The sequence below is a fragment of the Podarcis liolepis genome (genome assembly GCF_965112155.1).
Source record: "Podarcis liolepis genome assembly, chromosome: 9".
Taxonomy (NCBI): Eukaryota; Metazoa; Chordata; class Lepidosauria; order Squamata; family Lacertidae; genus Podarcis; species Podarcis liolepis.
In genome coordinates, this window is record NC_139564.1 from 41,653,676 (window position 1) to 41,675,855 (window position 22,180).

The following is a 22,180-nucleotide window of genomic DNA, read 5'->3' on the forward strand; positions in this document are numbered from 1 at the left end:
ATAAAGCTGTGAAATACTGTTTTTAGTTGTTGTTTTTTACGAAGACAACAGCAGAGACATTTTTTTAAATCCTCTTATAAAACCAAAAGTATATTTAACATCAGCAGTGCAAGTGAAATATGCTAATGCTGCAAAAATATACATAAATTCAAAGCACAAACATAGATGGAATCAACTGCAAAGTTGTTACCAACAACACAATCCACATTACTCTGTATTAATATTCTAGTGTGTCTTGCTAATATTTCAAATACATGTTTGCTTGGTTTTTACTTTCATTATTTAATTTCTATACATGCTTTCTTCTAGATAGAGTTGCCTGCTCTCAATACACTTCATCTTTTACAGTAATGTTTGCCAGCAAGAGTTTCATTAAAATTTCATTATACTGATGGTCTAATACAATGTGTTTTAAAAGGACAGTGCACATTCAAGGTCAGGTTCCATGTTGACCACAAAGATAAGTCCCAGAAAGTTCAGAGTCTGATTATAATTTCTGGTGTCTGCCAGTTCAGACATAAGAAGGGACTATTTCTTATCAAGCCTTGTCTCCTTGGGTAAACTGTTTGTGAGCATGGGGGAATGAACACCCATCTCTCCAGTATATGCAAAGACTCCTAGCACCAAGTGTGCAAAAAGAATTTATTCACAAGTCTCTATTAAACTGGAAGGGAAAGATTGGGGGGGTGTTTCGTGTGTGTAATGCTGAGCTCCAAATTGGAGCATTTCTCCTGAATGTAAAAAACAACAACAATAAACACAGTTTTGTAAATAAGTGGGCACTGCAATGGGGATCTGAACAGACCTGTTTTATCATTTGCAGCAAGAGAAAGCAGGGGATTCCTTAGCGTGAGAACAGCCAGCAAACATCCCTAGATTTTATAATTATGAAAATATCCAGAGTTGTTTAAAAGTTGGCATTTCACCCAATATTTTTCTTGAATATTTCTCCCACACAAAAGAGCTTGGATTCCTTGCTACTCCCATTGCTTCAGACTAGTCTGGAATGTGAAAATATGTCTGATCCCATGTGCCCATAAATGGAAAGTAGCCTGATACAGATTCTTACAAAATAAGTGACTGAAGCAAGTGTATGCTGCTCCGTGTTTGCCTGGGAAAGCTTGGTTTCTTAGTTCATTTTGTCCCGTTTCCCAGGCTGGAATAAAAGCCTGCTGCTTAATTTAGCTGTCACCCTTGCCCCAGCAGTTAAGGTGAGCAGGGGAAAAAAATGTAATAGCATGTAAATGCCTGTGGCGAGTGCTTGTTTAGAACAAGCCACAGTTGGGGAAACTGGCACACAAAACACAGGGCTAGATTTATGGATACAAAAAAAGGGTGGTTTTCTTTCAGGGACAAACACAGGCCATCATAATATGAGCTATTCAATCATTTACATTCAGCATGCCGCCATCATGCGTGTGTATAATTAGATACAGGAGTGATTGCAATCTCTCATACAAAAAACAACAGGGGGAAAGCTACTTTGAGAACTTATATTGCAGTGGTGTTGTGGCCTGTGGGGTGAGGTTGGTTTTATGCTTTCCGTTGATGCAGTTTCAGCCAAGCCCTTCTGTCATTTGCACCTGAATGAATAAAGGGCAACCACCTAAGAATGAGATTCTGTACGACCTGAAACCTATGACCCAGAGACTTAGGTTGGTTAATCTATACTCTAAAACACACTCATCAAACTATACATTTCAGGATTCTTTGGTGAGACACAGGACAATGCAGCTGGTCACTATGAAGCTATACAAATACTAAAGACTCTTGAGGCAGACTCTATCTCCAGGATACTAGAGGTGCATTTGCCTCCATCCCATCATGAGTTCAAAGCCTATATGCTTACAATGAGATTGAAAAACCAGAACACAATGCTTTATGTCAAGCTTCCATACTAGTGACAATACCGATATTCATGTCCCTTTTAATTATGGTTTTATCAGTATTCTTAAAAATATATTAACTGGAAGGAATGTCTTCAAAGTCATGTTTTACGATATCATAGAATTCTCAAGAACTAAAATTACAATTGCCAGTATTTTACATACTGAAAACCTGATTTCATTGATTAAACAGCTAAACAAAGGTAGACGGTTCTCTGCAGAATTTTTGAACAATGATAGAGATTGTAGACAAGTTCTAAAAAGAACCTCAAAAGCAAGTATGAAACATAACCATGAAACATCTGCTTAGTTCAATGGATAACATATTTCCTTATTTTTTAAAAAACTAAATATAAAATATCATACTCCTAATTCCAAGAACACTGAATTTGGTCTTTTTACTAAACAATACTTGACACATTTTTGTGTCTGCTATTTTTGTTAGAAAGAAACAGAAAAAATCCTTCTATAAATGTTTTTCTGAAGCTAGTCTGCAGCAATCCTAAAAACCACTTTTTTTAGAGCAGTCCCATTGAAATAAGTAGTCTAAGATGTTTTTTCCCCTAAAATGAGCAACATCTATTGAAATCAAATAAATGGTGAAACTTCTGCCATATATTATTGGTGTCCATAGTAGAAACAAAAATAGATATATGTATGGTTTATAAAGCAAGTGATTTCAGATGCTTACATCTCAGGCTCCTTTAGAAAATACCTATTTAAAAAATGTTTGAACATTTGTTCATGTGTGCTTTATAAATTAAAAGTATTGTCAACAAGTTTCACATCAGGTGTGCCTGTCTGAGTTTCTTATTTAATGAAACTCTGTGACCCTTTCATTAGAACTAGTTTTTTTTCTCATTCCCCCATTCAGCACAATCTTATGTGTGTTTACTTAGAAGTAAGTCCTGCTGTGTGCAGTGTTTCTTATTCCCATGTAAGTGTGCACAGGACTGAGCCTTCATTCATTCATTGGCAGTACTTTTGCCCCATGAGCATTAATGTAAGTAAGAAGAATTTTGGCCCTCTGTTCAATCACATCAATTAATTTATCAATCCCTTGACGACCACCTTGGCTTTCCCAAAAAATTCTGTCAAGGAACAAAGACTGTAGAATCTTCTCTCGCAAACGCTGACTTTTCAGCACGGAGACTGCCGATTCAGGGAACCTGCAAGTAAACAAACAAGTCACCTCTGATCAAATTTCACAGGAACGCTTTTTTGTCAGTGATTTAAGCCTTTCCTATTTTTATACATCATTATTTCACTTGTAGTAAATGTAAAAGAGGCAAGGTGAATTCAGTCCTCCCCAAAACAAGTATGTCAAATGAGAAGCAAAAAGCGGGTAGCAAGAGTGGTGAGACCAGTGAAAGGCTTGAAGATTCAAGAAGCAGAGCTGGAACAGGAACAGCAATGAGCAATATTTGTGAGATCTACGTATAATATGCTTTGTATATAGGAAGGTAGGCATGAAGAGGAAAGGGCAGTGATTAATCATAGTGTAGTGAGAGACATCAAGGTCAAGAGCCCACAATTATCCACATGGAAAGGGATAATGCATAGAGTCCACATCACTAAACGTAACCCCAGTGTTCTTACAGCTCCCCAGCCGTGTTGCTTGATGCCAATGTATGGCCAGACAGAGAGGCCTGGAGATCTGCATTCAGCCTTTGGCTGGCCAGGAAGCTCCCCACCCTATACACATTGCTGGTATATTATAGAACTTACTCATTTATGCCTTGTAATATTTTGAAATCCAGATTTTCTTCACTTCTGTCAAAGTAACCTTTATTATCTATAAAGACCAAATGCCTTGGATCATCTTTTCTCTGGATAATGTGTGTCAAATCAATGTTATCCTGGTCATCACAATTCAGGTTCAATCCTTTCTGGACACAGGAATCTTCTTTGCGTGGTTTGAACCCACAGCAGTTCTTGTCCAAGCGATGGTAGATCTGAGAATGAATTCAGGTAAATCATCAAGATGCAATCATATGAAAACATCTACCAGGTGTATGGGATGCCACCAAAGCACATGTGAACATGAGGCATCATAACTGTTCATCAGCTTTAGAAATACCGTAAATTAAAATCCTTAATTCATACAGAGCTGCTACTCCCTGACTCCCTGGAGAGTTGCTTTCCAGGCCTGAGAAGAGTCAGTTACATGTACCATTTCTCTGACTCTGTAGAGGAGCTGTTTCACATGTTACAGAAAAAAATAGACCCTAGCATTCCCAGAACGTTATTAACATTTGAAGACAAGACAGGCATATACAAATGTATAGGAAACTTGCACTTGACAACTACCTAGAGTTGTGACACTCATATTCCCAGCACACATGCATATGGCCTGCAAAAAAGAAAAGTTTCCTGAAATATGTTTCGCTCAGCTCTTATAATATATGGCATGTGGTCTACAGGATACCTATATATTCCATACTCAGCATGATTGCTTCTACATGTACAATTTTTGGCATGTTCATGTTTGTTATTATCATTCCTTCTTGGCAAGGATATGTTTGTTTGGGCCCAATCCAGCCACTTAGGTACAGTTGAATGCTTGCAACACTCTCGTCCAAAGAGCTGCCCATTTGCGTATGCCTGGAATGTCAATCAAAGGGGAAGAGGTCAGTGGCAATCAGCTCCCATGCACAAGGGTATGTGGGAAGAGAGTGAGGAGGATACAAAGGGAGACTAGATCATGTTGCAAGTTGTGGAGCATTAATAGTAGCAGTACTATCTGACCAAATAGCAATTTACCATTCTGAAATGTTGCACTACTTGTGTCATTAATTTCCTCTGAATTATTATTAATAATAAAATAATAATTTATATCTCGCCCATCTGGCTGGGTTTCCCCAGCCACTCTGGGTGGCTTACAATATATATAAAAACACAACAAAACATCAAACATTTAAAAACAAAATATCCTACACAAGCAACAAGGTAAAGGTAAAGGTACCCCTGACCATTAGGTCCTGTCATGGCCGACTCTGGGGTTGTGGCGCTCATCTCGCTTTATTGGCCAAGGGAGCCGGCATACATCTTCCGGGTCATGTGGCCAGCATGACTAAGCCGCTTCTGGCAAACCAGAGCAGCACACGGAAACGGCGTTTACCTTCCCACTGGAGTGGTACCTATTTATCTACTTGCACTTTGACGTGCTTTCGAACTGCTGGGTTGGCAGGAGCAGGGACCGAGCAACGGGAGCTCACTCCGTCGCGGGGATTCAAACCGCCAACCTTCCGATCGGCAAGTCCTAGGCCCTGTGGTTTAACCCACAGCGCCACCCGCGTCCCTTGTCACACAAGCAACAAACAAACCAATAAATCAATAGAAACGAACAACAACAATAAACAGTTTACAGTTATTCCCAAATTATAATAACCGCCAACCCCAACTAAACATTTAACCAACACTAACCCAACAAAAATAAAACAGAGGAACCAAAATTAGAACAGTTTAAAACATTTTAGCCAGTTGCCCCAACCCAAGAGTTCTTCCAGCAATGTCCCAGTGGCCTCCTAGGAGCCTCTTTTAACTCTTCAAAGTGAGTCTGGGCTCTGCCCCCTAAGCCAGGTGGAAATGGGCCTTGCAGCAGGGAGCAGGTCTTTCTTCCAGCATTCGCTTCCTTAAATTTCAGTGTGGTAAACTCAGCATGTGCTCTTCCCCAAACATAAATCCATATTCTGTGTCCTTTCACCTTGCTATGACTGCTTCAGTTTACCAACACACTCCAGCTACTATTTCTGAATAATGATAATGGTGCCATGCTTTTTGCTAAGCTGCAGTGTTTACGCTACAGGCCCCTAAATTTCAAAGTTAATGTGGCTTAAATGCGGTTCCCTAGAGAGAAGACCATTTACTATATACTCCATTACTGAGAGAGAAATATTAATGGTTCCACATGAACACATTGAGACTGCTACAGTCTCTATGCTATTCCTGTATGGCTGTTGCTATGTTTAGTATCCGTACAATAAATACCGTGACTTTCAATTGGGTGCCAAGCATGACATACTCAGGGATATACTGAGAGACATTAGACGTGACAATCTATTTTTAGTTTAGAAATCAATGTCCTGTAATAGCCATACCTATAGTGTTTGCATATGAATTACACGTAAATACTGTATGTACTACCTACGTGCCATTATGAAAACCGGCAACTCAATGATTTCTGCAATTTACAAGTGTGCAGAAAGCTGAATTATTTTAGAAATCAAAGGACAATTTATACATGTAACTAGAAGTTACAGACAACCAGAACCTTCTCCTGGATTTGCACCAATGGAATGACTGAAAGCTGCATGTATAGAAACAGAACTCTAATAGTGCCTTGTTGCCAGCATCACATGCTCTGGATAGTATATTTATTTAAGGATACCTAACCAGGCCTATTTCATGATTTTCCTTGTAGCAATAGGTAATGATAGAATTAAACATTGCCTCCCATTATATGGGTTGGAGCTATGACTCCACCCTTTAGCTTGTTCTTGTGGTTGCTTTCATTTTCCCATACAGTTGTGTATAAAACTGTTCATCCATAAACAGCCTCCTGTTCTGGGCTTACAAAGTGAGGAATCTTACCTTGTAAGAACTTAGATGAATGAGATGAATAAGGTGACTCCCCTACATGGTCATTATTTGATCAGGGGCAGGGAAGGAGATCCTTTGTGGATCATGGTAAAACTCTGAGAATTTCAAGCTCTAGACAGTTTCATAATGATGTACTTGAATTGCCAAGCCTGTGACCTAACATTGCTACTTCCGCCCTAGTCAGGAACACAAGGACTTTGCAGTTCTTAAGTGTAAAGCCTTGACACAAATGGACCAGAATTTACTAAAGTAAGTGAGTTATAATGGAAGGGCTAGGACATGTCAACCATTTGCCCCCTGGGTAAGAATTCTCTATCATACTTTGTTTTGAATTCTAATTTCTGTAACACCTTTGCATTGCAGAGGTTTCAAATGTGGCTCCCTCACCACTCTCATTTTTTATATAAATAGTTTATTCAATAAACTGTGTTGCTATAATTAATCCTGTATACTGGCAATAAGTCCATTTGCCTTACCTGTAAAAGAAAATCAAGTAGTGCCATCTTGGACCACTCATAGTGATGGATATCTGTACATCCCCACTCTGTTTTGGGTACTTTGCCATTTTGCCAACACTTTTGCTTTAATTGTTGCTTGTAAGCTCCCCATGTTAGCTTCAATGATGAGTGTGTCTCATTATCGGTTTGAGCCAAGGAGGTATCCCAGAGAATAATAGGACATGGTTGATCATCTAATGAGAAAAAATAAAAAGACCAAACAAAGCCATTAATTGTACTTAAGATTTGCATTTTTCAACCCTTGATCATTCTGTAGGCATTTCCTAAAATCACAGTAGTTTTCCACACATGTTTTTTTTAAGAGGTATTCTAAAGATGTGGTAGGATGAATAAGGAATCAGCAATGAGTTGACTTCCTTTGGTTAATGTGGTCATACTCCACGTATAAAGGAAGCCACCACAGGAAAGGAAGAACCCTGGACATTATAATTATCATCATTGTCTGAGAATAACTGCTGACTTTATGCTACAAACCACTTAAAACAATCCATCTCTATGAGAAGATATATTAAATAGATTAGAAGTGGTTTGACAGATCAGCAGCTGATGTAAATCTCTGTAGCACATTCAATTTCAACAAAGCAATATTCGTTTATGAGAGCGTCGTCATTAAATGATATATGCATGAGCAAGCCATGAATTCCATCTTATAACAAATAGATTTATAGCCTCATCTTTACCACTTTGGGATTTTTTTCCTGTTTAGCGATGTATGATTTTGTAACTACAATGTCTTAAGAGAGACAGGATGTATAAAATATATGTGGCTGAATCACTCCCAAAGGTAAACCTACAATGAGATTGTTCAGGCTATCCAAGATAAAAGCTAGGCAACTCTTAGCACATGGCACAGAGTGCTTTCATGCATTCTTGGTGCATGGTGCATACGTTACACAGAACACATTTGAAAGCGTACGGTATGTTTTAAAATCTGCTTAGCTCTGCATTTGGAAGCAGAGGTGACTATGCCTAGTTCTCAAGATCAGACTAAACATGAAGTGGTGGGTGTCTGCTTTCCCCCTCCCACAGAATTCAAGGGCCAGACTGGACATAGTTTGTGACATGATCCCTGACAGTGTTCAGATGAGGATGAGGTTCAATCCACTTTTCCCAGGGCAGGACCTGCTTCTCCCATGCCCTCCCAACCAAAGGATATGGCCCCTACCTCTTTCCTTGGACTCAGGAAACCATATTGAACAGTTCCTCTGTTTCCTAGAGTCTAGGACACACACCACGCAAAAGTCAAAGGATACAACATCAGGCAAAGGCCCTTTAAGGAAAACAGCTGGCTTCAGATGGTGCCCTGTTGGAGCAACATCTTTCATAGCTCAGTTAGCAAGGCCCATTAGGAGCTGTCCAGGGTCCTGATTCTTGCTGGCTGGTACCTTGCCCAACTAGATTTGACCAGCCTTGACCATGCCTAATCTGACCTTCCTGAAAGAAACTTAACTTGATTATACCTTTCCAACTTCCCACATGAGGATGGAACCCTGAGAGCACAATGGATAAATTTGGTCCAATATAACAGTTTTGTCTTAAAGCAATAAGCCAGCTAGGAAAGCCTCAAGCTGGATTGGAGCTGTGATGTGGGGAGAGGGGGGATTAAACCTGTTGCCCCCACTGTGGTCCCAGTTGGAACTGGATGCCCGCCACACCATGTTTGCATTTTCTTACTATTGTGAACTGGAAGTGTGGTGGTGGTGGGCCCAGCCACACAGGAGTAAATGGCATCACAAACATAAAAGAAATGTGCAGGAGAGGGACACTGAGCCTTCCTTCCCTGCTGCCCAACCCCACTTTACCTTAGATTCTCTCAGTCTCATTCTCCAGGCATTTGTCTCTCTCTTTCCTGCCTACTTCTGCTATGGAAAGGAAGAAAAGCATTTGGAGCAAATGACTGTGGGTAGTCAAGCTGTGAGAGAAGGAAAGCATCAGCAAACCTCTCTCCCATTTCACTGTTAAAATGAGTCTTGTCCACCAACTTCCAATCTATATATGATCAGAACAGAGAATACTCCCTGTGAAAAACATTTCCCTACACAAACAAGCCTAGGTGTGTGGGAGGAGGCTAGGCTGGAAGCTTCTCTCCAGTTTTCAGGGAGGATTTGTATGTGTAGAAGAGAATTATCTCATATTAGCTCACACCATCTTTCCAAAGTGGTTCAGCCACGGCACAGATTTCTGTTGGTTTATTTTCATTATTACATTTATATCACACCTTTCCCTTTCCCCCCAGTCATAACCTACAGCTTTCCCCTCCCCAGCGTTTTTCCCCAGCTGGGTCACATCAGGTATATGAATGGGCATTTGGAATGAGGAGATTAAAGGAGGGTGGTGAGGAAGGGCTTGCTCTGTCTAGTGATCAAACTACATCCCCGTCTCCTCCCCCACTTTCTAGCCAAACCAGCCAGTATGTCTATAGTCACAGATCATGGGGTGTTTTTCTCCCTGCAAATCAGAGAAGCACATGTCTTTCTTATTCCTCTCCTCTGTACATTGACCCAGTCTTGCTTTACAAAAGCACATTCCTCACGTGAAGCCCTTCCTGTTTTTCTTTTTACTTGCTTCCTCCCATGGGCTCATGATGGGGAAGGGGGATAGAAGAGAGAGAGACAGAGAGACAAAAGTTTTGTCTTGAACAAATGTGAAAACTTGCCATTTGGAAAGAACAAAATGCAGCTAAGGTGAATCAGCGGAAATGTGTGTGATTCACAGGAAACAGACCTAGCAAACATCAATCATCCCAAACAGTGCTATCTGCAATGTGCTCCACCAAAACAGACTCAACTGAAACAAATAAACCTTGTCCAAGGAAATACAGGAGGGGCAAAGCTGGAAGACATTGAGTGTCACATTATAATGTGAATAAAATGAACAGAAAAATAATTTCTTCTGCAGCCCATCCTAATGGAAATCTTTAGCCATACTGCAATACATTTTCTACTGATTAAGAGTTCTGCCAGGTGTTCTTATTGTACATCCATGATTCTTTGTGCTCATGATGTTACCAGGGTAGTCATATGTACTGCTGCTTTCAATTCTGCAAAAGTTTTGGTGTAGCCACACTGTTTCATCTCCTATCAGTGCATATCCTGCAACTTCCTACTAAGCACCCCATAACATTTTATACACAAAATATTTGTGTGTTTTTTTTGTCCTGCTTTCATTGCACTACAGTTCCTCTGGGCAGCAATAATGAGGCAGCATTGGGGAAGAATTGCAAATGAAAGCAGAATAAATCCACCATTATTTCACTATTATTGTGTCAAGAGCAAGTTGAAGAAGACTCTCAAAATAAAATGCCTGCCTGGAGGGGTCCTAAGTCACAGCTACATTAAAGGATCCCTCGAGTGAACAAGGAATCCCCTCAGTAGAAACAGCAAATATAAATGTTTAGCTAAATGACCCAACAGCTCACATAGCAGATTTACCAGCCAGTGTGACTGAAAGGCCATGTCTCTCACCTCAAAGAATGTCATCTATTTTATTTAGCCTCAGCTTATATAATATAAACCTTGAGCTAGAAGCAGAAGGCATTAAGCTCCCACACACATATACCGGTCCTCCCAGCAAGCAGACTCCATTAGCATCCAGCCACACTGTAGGTGGGGAATGAAAAGGAAATGGCAACTCTGTGGCCTGCTGTTTTGAGATGCCCCAGGATTGGGTAGGAAAAGCTATTGCAGCAGCCATGGGAATGCTTGTTCTGCACTGAACCTGGAACCTCTACCCAACCTCCCATCATCCCACCATTTTGACTCTCCATTTCCATTAGAAAAACCATGCAGCATATGGATCACACAGAGGTCATAGGAACATAGGAAGAAGCTGCCTTATACTGAGTCAGTCACTGGTCCATCTAGTTCAGTATTGTCTACACCAACTAGCAGTGACTCACACAGTGAGACATAGGATTTCTCATCCCTACCCGATGTCAGGGAGTGAAGCTGGGACCATCTGCACAACAGATGATCTAACTCATGTCCTGTAAGTAGTTGAGCAAGAAATAAAACTATGGAGAGAAGGAGGGGAGAGAAGGAGGGGAGGGGGAGGGAGAGGGAGAGGGAGAGGGAGAGAGCGCAATGCAGAATCACTAGCTTGGTGATAAACACAGTATTGCTGACATACCAGCTATTTTTACCTAACTTGGTTTCCATCTCCATAGCAACTTAGTGCCTCGCCTACACTAATGTATCCTCCAGATTTCCTAATGTAAGAATTGCAGTTTTGTTACATTCTGCTACATAGTCAGAACATGAAAAAATCACCTTGGAGAACTCTTGCCTGGCTCTTTTCCCTTAAAGGCTTTAATTCCCTTAAAGGCTTTTCCCTTAAAGCCATGTTCTCTTCTGCAGGTTCAGTCACCTGGTTCTTCAAACACAAGACTTATTAAGCCACAGACTATAAAACCTCCAAAGGATTCAGAACTAAAGTTGCTTTCAGAGGTCCATGCATGCACTTGTAAAGGATGGCAACGCATCAGTAAGATTTTTGGAGTGGCCTAAGCAAAGTAAAAAGGCAAGAGGAACCGAAAAGCCCTTGCTAAAACCCCAGAGTTGCTGCCATAGACATTTCCATTGTGAAACCATGACAGTATGCCTCACATCCCGTTAAGTTCGCAGGCAGGGAACGACGTAAACTGTAGCCTTTTGTGTAGCTAGCCATACATTCAAAAATTATTTCTTCTGTTATAGTAGACCCCTGCCTTCCCTTGCATCTGGACACATTAAAAAAAATTGCAGCTGAGAAACAGTCACTGATACAGACAACCGTCTCCCAGGATATCAATCCTAGACCTGCAAGTCTATGCAAGTAAAGATGGGGGCATGAATCAAGGGTGCCATATTGACTTCTCTAGTTACTGCAGAGTGTAATACCACTTGCATGGCAAATGTGAATCACAGGATGTTGGCTGCATATTCTGGAGTTGGAAAGGGGAAATTCTATGTAGTTCAGACTAACAAACAAAGGGCATGGGAAATCTGTCGCACGAAGCAGGTTTTCCAATTTAAGGAGGAGTAATATTGTAACCCAGACCTGCACAATATTAAGACCCACCAAACTAAGCACAGCTCATTCACAATTCATGTATTGTGAAGGTTTATCAAAATCCTAGCAGCTCACAATTTGGGATGGGAGAGAGATTCAATTCCATTTGCATTTATAGATGAACCTACGTCATCCACACTTTCAAATCAATATGCAAACTGAAACAGCCATCTTTGGAAATCAACACATACTGTCTCTGAATTTTGCAATGCAATTCTCGTGCCAAGAAATATGTACAAAATGCAAATGCCAGGGTTAAGTATGCATACCAAAAGTATGTATTCATGAAAAACGGCATTCAAATATGCACTATATAAGGTGATTTTTTTTTTTTTTGCAAACTTTTGTAGATTAGGCAAAATTGCACACAAAGATGTGCACTGTATATTGGGAGAAAATCACATCAAAATACTGATGAATTTTCATGCAGGCTTAGTTTTTTAAAAAATAAATAAATCACAAACTGATGTAGAAATATGGAGTGGGAAACTGAGAAACTGAGAAATACTGAAATTGACAGATTCACCCATCCCTTGTCACAATACAAAGCTAGCAGGGCCAGCCCAAGACATGCAGGAGGGGAAAAATAATTACCGATATGACCTATAGCTTCTTCTGTGGGGTACACAAATATAAGAATATAAGAAGAGCCTTGCTGGATCAGGTCAAAAGCCCATATAATTCCGTATCCTAGTCACCCAGTGGCCAACCAGATGCCTAAGGGCAGCTTGCAAGGAGGGCTGAGTGCAATAGCATTCTCTCCACTTGTGACTCCCAGCAATTGGCATTCAGAAACATAATGCCTCTCATAGTGGAGGGAGAACATAACCATTGTGGCTAGTAGTCACTGATAGCCCTGTCCTCCACTGATTTGTCCAATACATTTTTAAACCATGCCATCATTACATCTTATGGATGCAAATTCCATTGTGTAGCTGTGTGGAGTGTGAAGCAGTACTGTTTCTTGTCTGTCCTGAATCTTCCAACGTTCAGCTTCACTGCATGCCCTCAGGGTCTAGTATTGTGGAAGAGGGAGGGAAAACGTCTCCCTATCCATTTTCTCTACACCATGCGCAACTTCCACACTTCTATCATTTTCTTTCCTTACTCATCTTTTTTTCTGAACTAAAAACCAACAAACATGTGCTGTGACCCAGTAGAAGCCAAGGTGGGAGTCTCCAGATATTGTTGGATTCCCAGCCTGCATGATCACTGGTCAGGGATGAGGAGAGACTGTCTCCGATAGCTTCTAGAGAGTGCCAGGTTGGTTACCCCTGTTGTAACCATCCCTCAGAGAGTGGTTCCAGTCCCTTGATCACTTTGGTTCCTCTCTTTTGAACCTTTTCCAGTTCTACAACATCCTCTTTGAGGTAAAGTGACCAGAATAGTACACACAGTATTACAGCACTTGAAAAAACAACAACACATCTACCTCAATCTTCCTTCCTAATGTTTGATGTATTATAGTATTTTAATATTTTTTTGGAAGCCGCCCAGAGTGGCTGGGGAAGCCCAGCCAGATGGGTGGAGTATAAATAAATTATTATTATTATTATTATTATTATTATTATTATTATTATTATTATTATTATTCCTTTGGCCCCTGGTAATTATCGTATGTTAAATATCAGGATATGAAAGCAAGCTGTGAACAAATGCAGTTAAATCTGATCCAGGGCATGCAATAAAACTGAATATTTCAGCAAGGACAGGTTTTCTCCTTGTCCTTTGCCCAAACATTAATCATAATGATGACGTCCAATTTTAAGTGGGGGGGGACAGCATCGTCAACACGTTGCTTGCTGGCTGCTGCTTCTTTTTTTAAAGGCGGCACTCTGACTATGCTTATCAGCATGTGGCGATCGCTAGAGTAACATGGTAAATGGAATCAATGGAGCTTCCCCTTCTGTCTGGGCCAAGTTCCCAGCCTCTGTTGGTACAAGACCAATTACGGAGTGAGCAAACACAATGAGGCTAAAAGTCAGTCAGATGCTCTTTCATACTAAGTATATTTCAGATGAAGGCAACTCTGAATATGAGCTCGTTCCTTAGCCAGCATTGCTGTGGTACTTTTGCCAGCAACAGCAAGGGTTAAAGTTCTGCTTCTCACTCGTCTGCAGAGGACGTGAACAGAGGCAATGTTTCTAAGAGAGCTTAAGATGTTTTGTTAGCTCTTGTCCAACAGGGCTTGTTCACATGTTACGGTGAACACAGATGCAAGCTGATTCTACACACATACAAGTGTTTGTGTGACAGAAGGTACACGTGGTGATTTGCAGAGCTCAGTTGCTATGTACGCAGACTGGAGAGTCGTTGAACATTAATGGGTGGATAACTGTCCATGAGTACAGCTAAACTAGTAGGCACATAATAGTAGTACATTTAGATAGTACATTTGTCAAGTGTAATGTGTGAACATCCCTACAGCCAACTCTCTTCACAGGTTCAAAACCCTGCACAGCGCATTTGACTAGAGAGGATCACAAGGCAAGAGGATCTAGTGTGGCAGTGAAGACTGCCATAGTTAATACCTTCCAATCTGAAAATAATCACAGATTGGAGCAAAACCTGCTGTTGAACAAGTGGATGGCTCTTCTACTCATTAATGGTGGCACTCAATTTCTGCCACTCCCCCTACCCCATGAAGTGCTACATCCCATACTGTCCCCCCAAAGTTCCCAATTATTAAGGAATGGAATTCAGGAATAGGGCCACGGGGTACTGCAGAGGAAGAGGAACTTGCTTGTAATTCCCTTGGATCCAAGCTATTAGCTATTCCCAACTCTTGCCACCAGCTTTTTTTCCTGACAACATTTGTGTTTCAACACCGCCAAAGAAACCTGTGTCTTCACCATTTCAGTGACTTGCTCTGTTGGTGGATAAAGAGACCTTTGCCAAATCAAGTCCATGTTGCAGAACATAGAGCTATAAATAATAAAATACTCTGCATGTCCGGAATCTTTTGTGCCTTGACATTCCTGTCGTACAGCTTATTTTATTATTTGCTTTTAATTCCCCCATGTTAATTCCACTTTTCCGCCCAAGTGGCCCTCAGGATGGCTTCCCTCACATTTACACACACCCCATAGTTCTCCCCACACATCCATCATTTCCCTGATTATTCATTTCACCATTAATAGAAAGCCCTCCTTTAGAGTGGAATCTTTTCCTTCCTTATGAATGAGTGGCTCTGCTAAGTAAAAGCATCAAACCTGGGTGCTGGAGTAGACCCAGGGAGAAGCAGGTTCAGACTTCTACTCAGTTTGACACTCCTTAGGTAACCTCAGGACAGCCCCTGTCTCTCAACCTAATCCAGCACCCACAGGTTGCTGTGAGGAAGCAGCAAGATAAAAGAAAATATATAATATATAAAAACTCCTGCTTTCATATTTCCTCAGGCTGAGATCCAGAGAACCATGTTCCTCTAAGGTTTGGACATTTTTATAACAAACATGCACTCTCTTCTTTTAAAACGTAGAGATTTGGGGGCAGCCAACCAACCAACCAACCAAATAAAGCCCCAAACAGATCTTTGACTCCTGGACCTATTCCACCCAAAGTATACATATATTAGAAACCTTTATTCTTATCTTTGCCACTGCTCACAATCCAGGCTCAGCAAACACAGATGGCTGAGGAATTGGATCTATGCACTTGCTGCAAGTTTGTCTCCCTTAATACATACCTATTTGTTCATCCTCCTCCACTGCCCCACCCCCCTTGGGATGAAGGGCCTTCATTCAGCTCAGGGACAAAAGCAGCAAGTTTGCAACTGACATTACGAATTATGGTTTGTTTGCTTTGCAAGTCAGAACTATGGGAGGCTTCCCTCTCTTGCAGCCCCCATGCCTTTATAAATTTTGATCTGTCAACAGTAATGAATCTTAGGGGGGGAAGTTGTCAGGAGTCAGCTTTCCCTTCTAATAATGCAGACGTGTCACAGAACAATGTGAATTAATTCTCTTGATTTAGAAAGGTTCACAATTCATTTGGGCAACTGCAAACAGAGTGCATTTTGTTAGCCTGTCAAATGCGAAAAGGACTTCAGGCAGGAGCGGGGTAAGGGGGGAGCAAGGGGGGATGCAAGCGAAAGTTGCTTTATATGAGCTTCCTAAGTGCATCTCTGAAAAAAGGCTTCCACCAAATGAATGACAGCTTTGAGGAGCTTATTTTGTGAGATGTTAACATGGCAGCAAATTTGTCTTTATATATCACATTGGTGCTGAGGCAGGCTGAAACGGAGGCATCGCGTGGAGATGTCAACCCCAAAGCTGGATTTCAACAGACAGAGAAAGTCACTGGGTACAAATGTTTCTGTAACCTCACCTGGAAATACATTTGCTGAATAAGAGAGAACTGAAGAGTCCAAATGAGAATTTATTGATTATCTCATGTGTTTGATTTTCTTGATTTATATGTACTCATTTGTGGGGGGTTTTGTATATACTGCTTTTCTATCACAGAGATGTGGGGGTCCAAGAGAGCTTGGTGAATAAAGCTAATTGACAGCTCAATCCTACGCATACTCAGAAAGAAATCCGATTGAGTTCAGTGAGGCTTAGCGCCAGGCTAAGTGAGTACAGGATTGTGGCCCAGGTTTAGCTCTGACCCCAAAATAACAATAGTCTATTTCCACTTCACCACAAAAGATTCTCCAATACAAGGCGCATTAGAGATCATTGGAAGAACTCCCATTCATTTGAGTGGGACTTGTGTTGCGTAGATAAAGTCCACAGTAACTATTGATGGTTAAAAGGGGATGCTTCAAATCTAGAACATTTCTGGGGGAAGTGGTGAGCTGTGGCTGTTCCGCATTCTGATCTCATCTGTAGCTAAGAAACTGTTTGTCGTGAAATAACCAAAATGAAAACTGGCTATTCACTTCCTCCTACTCATTGCATAACAACAGCTCTTCATGTCTGGAACATCACCAAGGACAGAACACGAGAATGAGAAAGGGAAAAAGAAAGAGAAATTCAGTCTGACAATCTAGAATAATAATGCAGACTGAAAGCAACGCTTCCTAACGTTAGGCTAAGAGCTGTCCACAAGGGGCCTGCAGTCAATCATCTGTGTGATCACACTGTCCAGGATCCCTAAAATGGATTACCTCATTCCTTTTGAAAGCTCTGCAGCAGTAAAAGCTCTCACTAAAAATAACATATGCATAATGTGCCTTCTATGCTCTGCTAACCCGAATATCTCTTGCAAGCAAGCAAAGAAAGCACATCGCTGCTCCGAGAAATCTATTGACACTCTCGTAGGGTCTGCCACTGGGAAAGCTTACAAAATGTAGATAAACCAGAGACTGTTATTTTATCTGCTTTCTGCAGCCTGCTGCCAGTGAATTTTCATTTTATTTTTCCTTTACTCATCTTTTAATGCTGGTAACAGACTTTGTATAAAATAAAGTAACGATTGCTCTAGGTCAAAATTAGAACATAAATAGCAAGCCTGTTTTAGAACTGATTCATTAAAATGCAGTGCTACCTTTTCCAGCTATCACTACAGTACTGTGCTATATTACATTATTCTGTCTGAAACTTCTGCCCGAGCCATAGTTTAGTGCAACTGTGGCCTATGAGACACATATACCAAGATGGTTTTATTTTGGTCTTATTTTCATTTCATTTCCAGATTCGCCTAATATAAGCAGTCTTGAAGTTCAATGCCTAAAATATTCAGCAAATCTTCCCTTGGCACACTGAGAAATAAAAAAAGAATTAAAAGCAAAGTCATCGTTATATTTTTTCATTGTTTGAATTTTGGGGACTTTGCTACTCTCCCCCCCCACCCCCTTTTTCTTTTCACATTGATAGTAGGAATCGAGACTAGATAATGGCTGATTGTCCTCTAGTCTGCCTGTGACAGAAAATGTCGGTGCTATGCATCTGTGATAACCAGTGGTGTTGGAAGAAATCTAGCTTTTATCATATTAAGGGCCCCACAGTTCACCTTAATCAGTCTGAAGAACTGCCTGATGTTTCTTAAATTAAACTCTGGGCACAAACCACCAGGCACTGCTGTTTCACATCTTCCATTAAATCCACAAGTTTGCCCACAGAAGTGAACAGATATTGCACAGCTCCATCAGGGACACTATCTTTGGCTCATAAAGTTTTCTAGTATAAAAAACCAAAATCCAATCAAGGCCTCCTGTCCAAAACCCTGATGTGGTTTGCTATATCTGATGACAATTTCAAAGCTCTGCCACACTATCAATTTTCCCTTCTCATCACTTTCTGCAAGTTTTATATTAACTATGGATAATGAATCTAAATAAAAATACTCACCCCCTCTGCTTTACATTAATTACCAAGCAAAAATTGGAGTCTCCCCCCCCCCCACATTTTATATACATGCTGATACCTGGAATATTTATACATTCCAAAGAGCGAAAGTTTATCTGGAAACCTGAAATCATTTTTTCGCTTATCTGAAGGATTTTCTGTTTATCTTTTGACTCTACTCTTCAGGGTATTTCTACTGCATTTATTTCTGGTTATTGAACACACATGCCCAATAGTTGGGCCGGGGGTGGGGGTAGGAATGCCCTGGGTTCCTATCCATTATGTAAACCAATTACCTTGTACAAATTCTGATTTCCTGCTTACTGTAGGCAAGGTCCGGTTCAGCCCAAGGATCCTGTCCAAATGGAAGGCAAACACTTCACTCATGTCAAGAGGTCTCTTCATGAGGCCACAGTGCCCTTGGCTGCAAACACCTCCTTTGGCTGACCTGTTAACCATAGCAGCCCCCTCAAGTACCAGAAGTACTCCATACTGAGAAGGTGCCTCTTGTATATTCTCTATTTTGGAATCCGCCAGATGACGCATACTTAAGATATCATCTTTGCTCAGCCAAGATGGTGGGCTTTCGCTGTACATCCTGATATTGCTCTCCAGAGCACTGGGCTGAACATTTGCTCCTCTTACCAGAGGTCTCCAACGTCTCTTGTCTTTCTTGGGTGTTTCTTTCTCTTTGAACTTCTCCTGGTGCTCCCTTGCTCTCTCTGGGACTGCTCCTGGTCTCCTCTTATTCATAGAATTATTAGTCCCATGAAGTGGCTTTTGGATTAAGCTCTTCTCCTGGCCAGCGACAACCAATGGGTCCTTATTTTCATGGTGCAAAGGTACTGTTTGTTTCTTCCTTCGCTTGGGTTTCACGGTGCCTCGGATGTTGGCAGGTTTGCTGCGCTTGGACCGCAGGGTGATATACACCACATTGGGCAGTGCTGAAGTATCATTTGTTCCCATCTGGGGTCTTTCCAGATCAGAAAGCAACAAGGTGTCATCCAATGGGATTTCGAGGGAAAGAGTCTGCGCAGCATCTTGGAGGTTCTGGGAATTTGCTTTCAGGGGTCTCATTCTGTGCTGTGGGACAATGTGACCTACTTGGCTGACAAGGAACCCCAGATATATCACAAAGGCTATGCCCAACAACAAATTCCTTCTGGTCCTTGGGCACCTGCCACTCCAGAGTCTTAGCAACTGGGGTGCACACAGAGAGCAAATGAACCAGTTTAAAATTTGGCATGTCTGATCCAGGAAGCTCATTTCTCCAATGAATCAACATGATGAATGTAGCTTAGGAATTCACTGGTTGCCTGCTAGGATGATGATGGTGATGATGCATGCCTTCTAAATTATCGGATTTCTTCTCCTCTTTTTCCAGCTCTTCGTGTGTGTGTGTGTGTGTGTGTGTGTGGTGTACACACACAAACACACACACACTGGAAATGCCCAAGGAATGTGAATGTTCAGTTGTAATTAATCTGACAGGCTGTCCCAACAAGCTGTTAAAATCTTATCTGCCACCACAGAGGGTGTGAGTTTGTTTCAGAGAATGAATGGAGTCGGCTGTGTAAACACAGTTAACTGAGTCACAGTAGGAAAAGTCTGGGAGTCCCTTCTGGGCTGGCACAGAGCTATAGAGGAGAGAATTATAAATACCATTTTATAGTCATCATCATTCGTGGAGTTATTTTTAAACCCATGTAAATCTTTATATTTTAAAGCTACAGCTAAGGAATATATATATATATATATATATATATATATATATATATATATGGGTATATAATATATGCACACAGAAAGGAAAAAAGATATTAAAATGTCCCATATTATGTCGATCAAATTAATAGAAACCCATGAAAATACCCTTCCAAACACAGCACAAAATGAATTTATTATCTACGATAACTGAACATGTAATAACAATTGTGAAAAGGAGACATCTTTCCATGAGTCAGTGAAATCAGAGTTTCCTCTTCCCATGCTAATGATAGGGAAGATGTTTTATAAAACCATTTTTGCCTCCTATAATTATGCTCAGATATTGCAGTAGCTGCCCTACCCTACCCCAATCAGGCATGCTTACATTATTTTATAATTCTCTTAGGCCTAACTTGAGCTAAACATACCCGCCAACTATTAAAATGCTTCCTGGCCCTGCGTTAAAGGTACATTGCTATTAATTGCATACATAAGCTGTGTCTCCAAAAATGGTCTGGATGTATTCACAAAACTATGCTACTGCGAATAACAATTGTAAGCTGTTCCTTGTTGCAGCAGATTGGTGTGAGTGCTCGCAAGCCTTTATGTTTGTGTACACACACAGACACAAGTCCAAGAGCAACAGTTATACTGATAATAAACAAATGTGTACAAGTCTGTGAACTTTATTACACAAGCAGACACACACCCTGCAGTGGAACAAGAAATCACTTATGTTCAATTATGATAAGTTCATTATTTTGAAAAAGCATCTTACCTACACAGCTTGTCTCAGTCTTTGTCTAGTAAAACTTCTTTTAAAAACACAAAAGAAACTGTGCTGGTCCATGCAAAAAAGAATTTAAAAATCCACAGTTCGGCAGTATCTTTCTTAGGACCATCCAAGCTGTCACAAAATAGGGAGCAAGCTTTCAAGTTATCCAAACCTGTATTTCTGTGTTCAAAGTCCTGGAACACACAAGTCATACATGACTCTACAGCTCATGTTTTGGAGATTTCACTGCAAACTCTACAGACCTTCAGAATGCTCTGACTGTACAGGGCGGTTGTTTCCAGATAACTGCTACACACTTACATGAACTTTTCGTCATTATTTTTTAAGCTATTTTAAATTCTGCATTGGAAAACCCCAGTGTGATGTCTTGTTTCCAAAAAGAACAGCCTTCTGTCTGTTTCTTTCTAACTCCTGGGAGCCCCCTAGTGCAAAAAACAGTTAAGAAATACCAAGCCTCTTTAATGAGAAGAAACATCTGGGAAGTCTTGACAATTTACAGCAGCGCACCTCTGCACATCAAACTAGGCAGTCATTTCCACTGAACTGAGTGAGGCTAGCTGTGATTCATTCATTTTATTGGGCCATCAATGCCCCAAGAAGACTGTAATCAAAAACGCGTAAGACAGAAAGAGGCAAGAGGGAGGTGGTAGTGAGGGTCACAAGGGAACAATATATGTTCAGTTCAATTCAATCCAACCTAACTTTGAAGTTGGGCACTAAGGGATTAAGCCAAAGATGGGGTAACAGCAGCTGTCCAAGTGTTGTTAGACTCCATCAGCCCAAGCCAAGCAGGGATAAGTGTCAGGGATGATGGGAGTTGTAGTCTAGCAATGCATGCGGGGCTATAGGTTCCCCATCTGTGGGTTAAAACAACAACAACCTGTTTGAGGAGAGTCCTGTAAGTTGCTGAGGCCCAGAGAAGGAGCCCACCCACCATGTCATAGCCTTTTTATTACTGATGCTCCATAATGTTGTACACAGCCCTGGGATCTTTTGATAAAGGGTGGTGTGTGTGTGTGTGTTTATATATATATATACATATATTAAATAATAATAATAAACTGAACAGAACTGGGGGGTGCTATCTGAACAGCCCTCTAGTTGTGCTCTGAGGCACCTTGGCAGTTAAACTAGACTGTTGGTCTCTATGAAGAAAACCTGACTGAAGACATAAAATAAAATTCTTCAAACTGACAGGATTAATGATAGCGAACTGGTGAGGTGTATTAACAACCTTGCATTAATCTTCTTAGCATATTTTTAATATTCCTCCCTGCTTGACAAAGTATTTTCTTTCCTGGTGAAAGATGCTCTGGAGGCTGCTTTAAAATG

General features: G+C 40.9%; 1 protein-coding gene across 1 annotated transcript; it reads right to left on the minus strand.

Moving 5' to 3' along the window:
• Window positions 1-14: 14 nt before the first annotated feature.
• GASK1B (golgi associated kinase 1B) lies at window positions 15-21,394 on the minus strand. The gene is made up of 5 exons (XM_083520066.1): window positions 20,831-21,394; window positions 18,642-19,982; window positions 6,965-7,179; window positions 3,615-3,841; window positions 15-3,055 (listed from the first exon to the last, which is right to left on the minus strand). Exons 2-5 carry the CDS (start codon window positions 19,609-19,611, stop codon window positions 2,848-2,850), a joined length of 1,620 nt encoding a protein of 539 aa, XP_083376192.1. The 5' UTR covers window positions 19,612-19,982; window positions 20,831-21,394; the 3' UTR covers window positions 15-2,847.
• Window positions 21,395-22,180: the final 786 nt, after the last annotated feature.

Coding starts and splice junctions, on each gene's coding strand:
- GASK1B (XM_083520066.1), bottom strand. CDS start 19,611: ATGAGCTTCCTGGATCAGACATGCCAAATTTTAAACTGGTTCATTTGC. Junction 3,842..6,964: donor TACTTGATTTTCTTTTACAG/GTAAGGCAAATG, acceptor ATTCATTCTCAG/ATCTACCATCGCTTGGACAA. Junction 3,056..3,614: donor ATATTACAAGGCATAAATGA/GTAAGTTCTATA, acceptor GTTTACTTGCAG/GTTCCCTGAATCGGCAGTCT.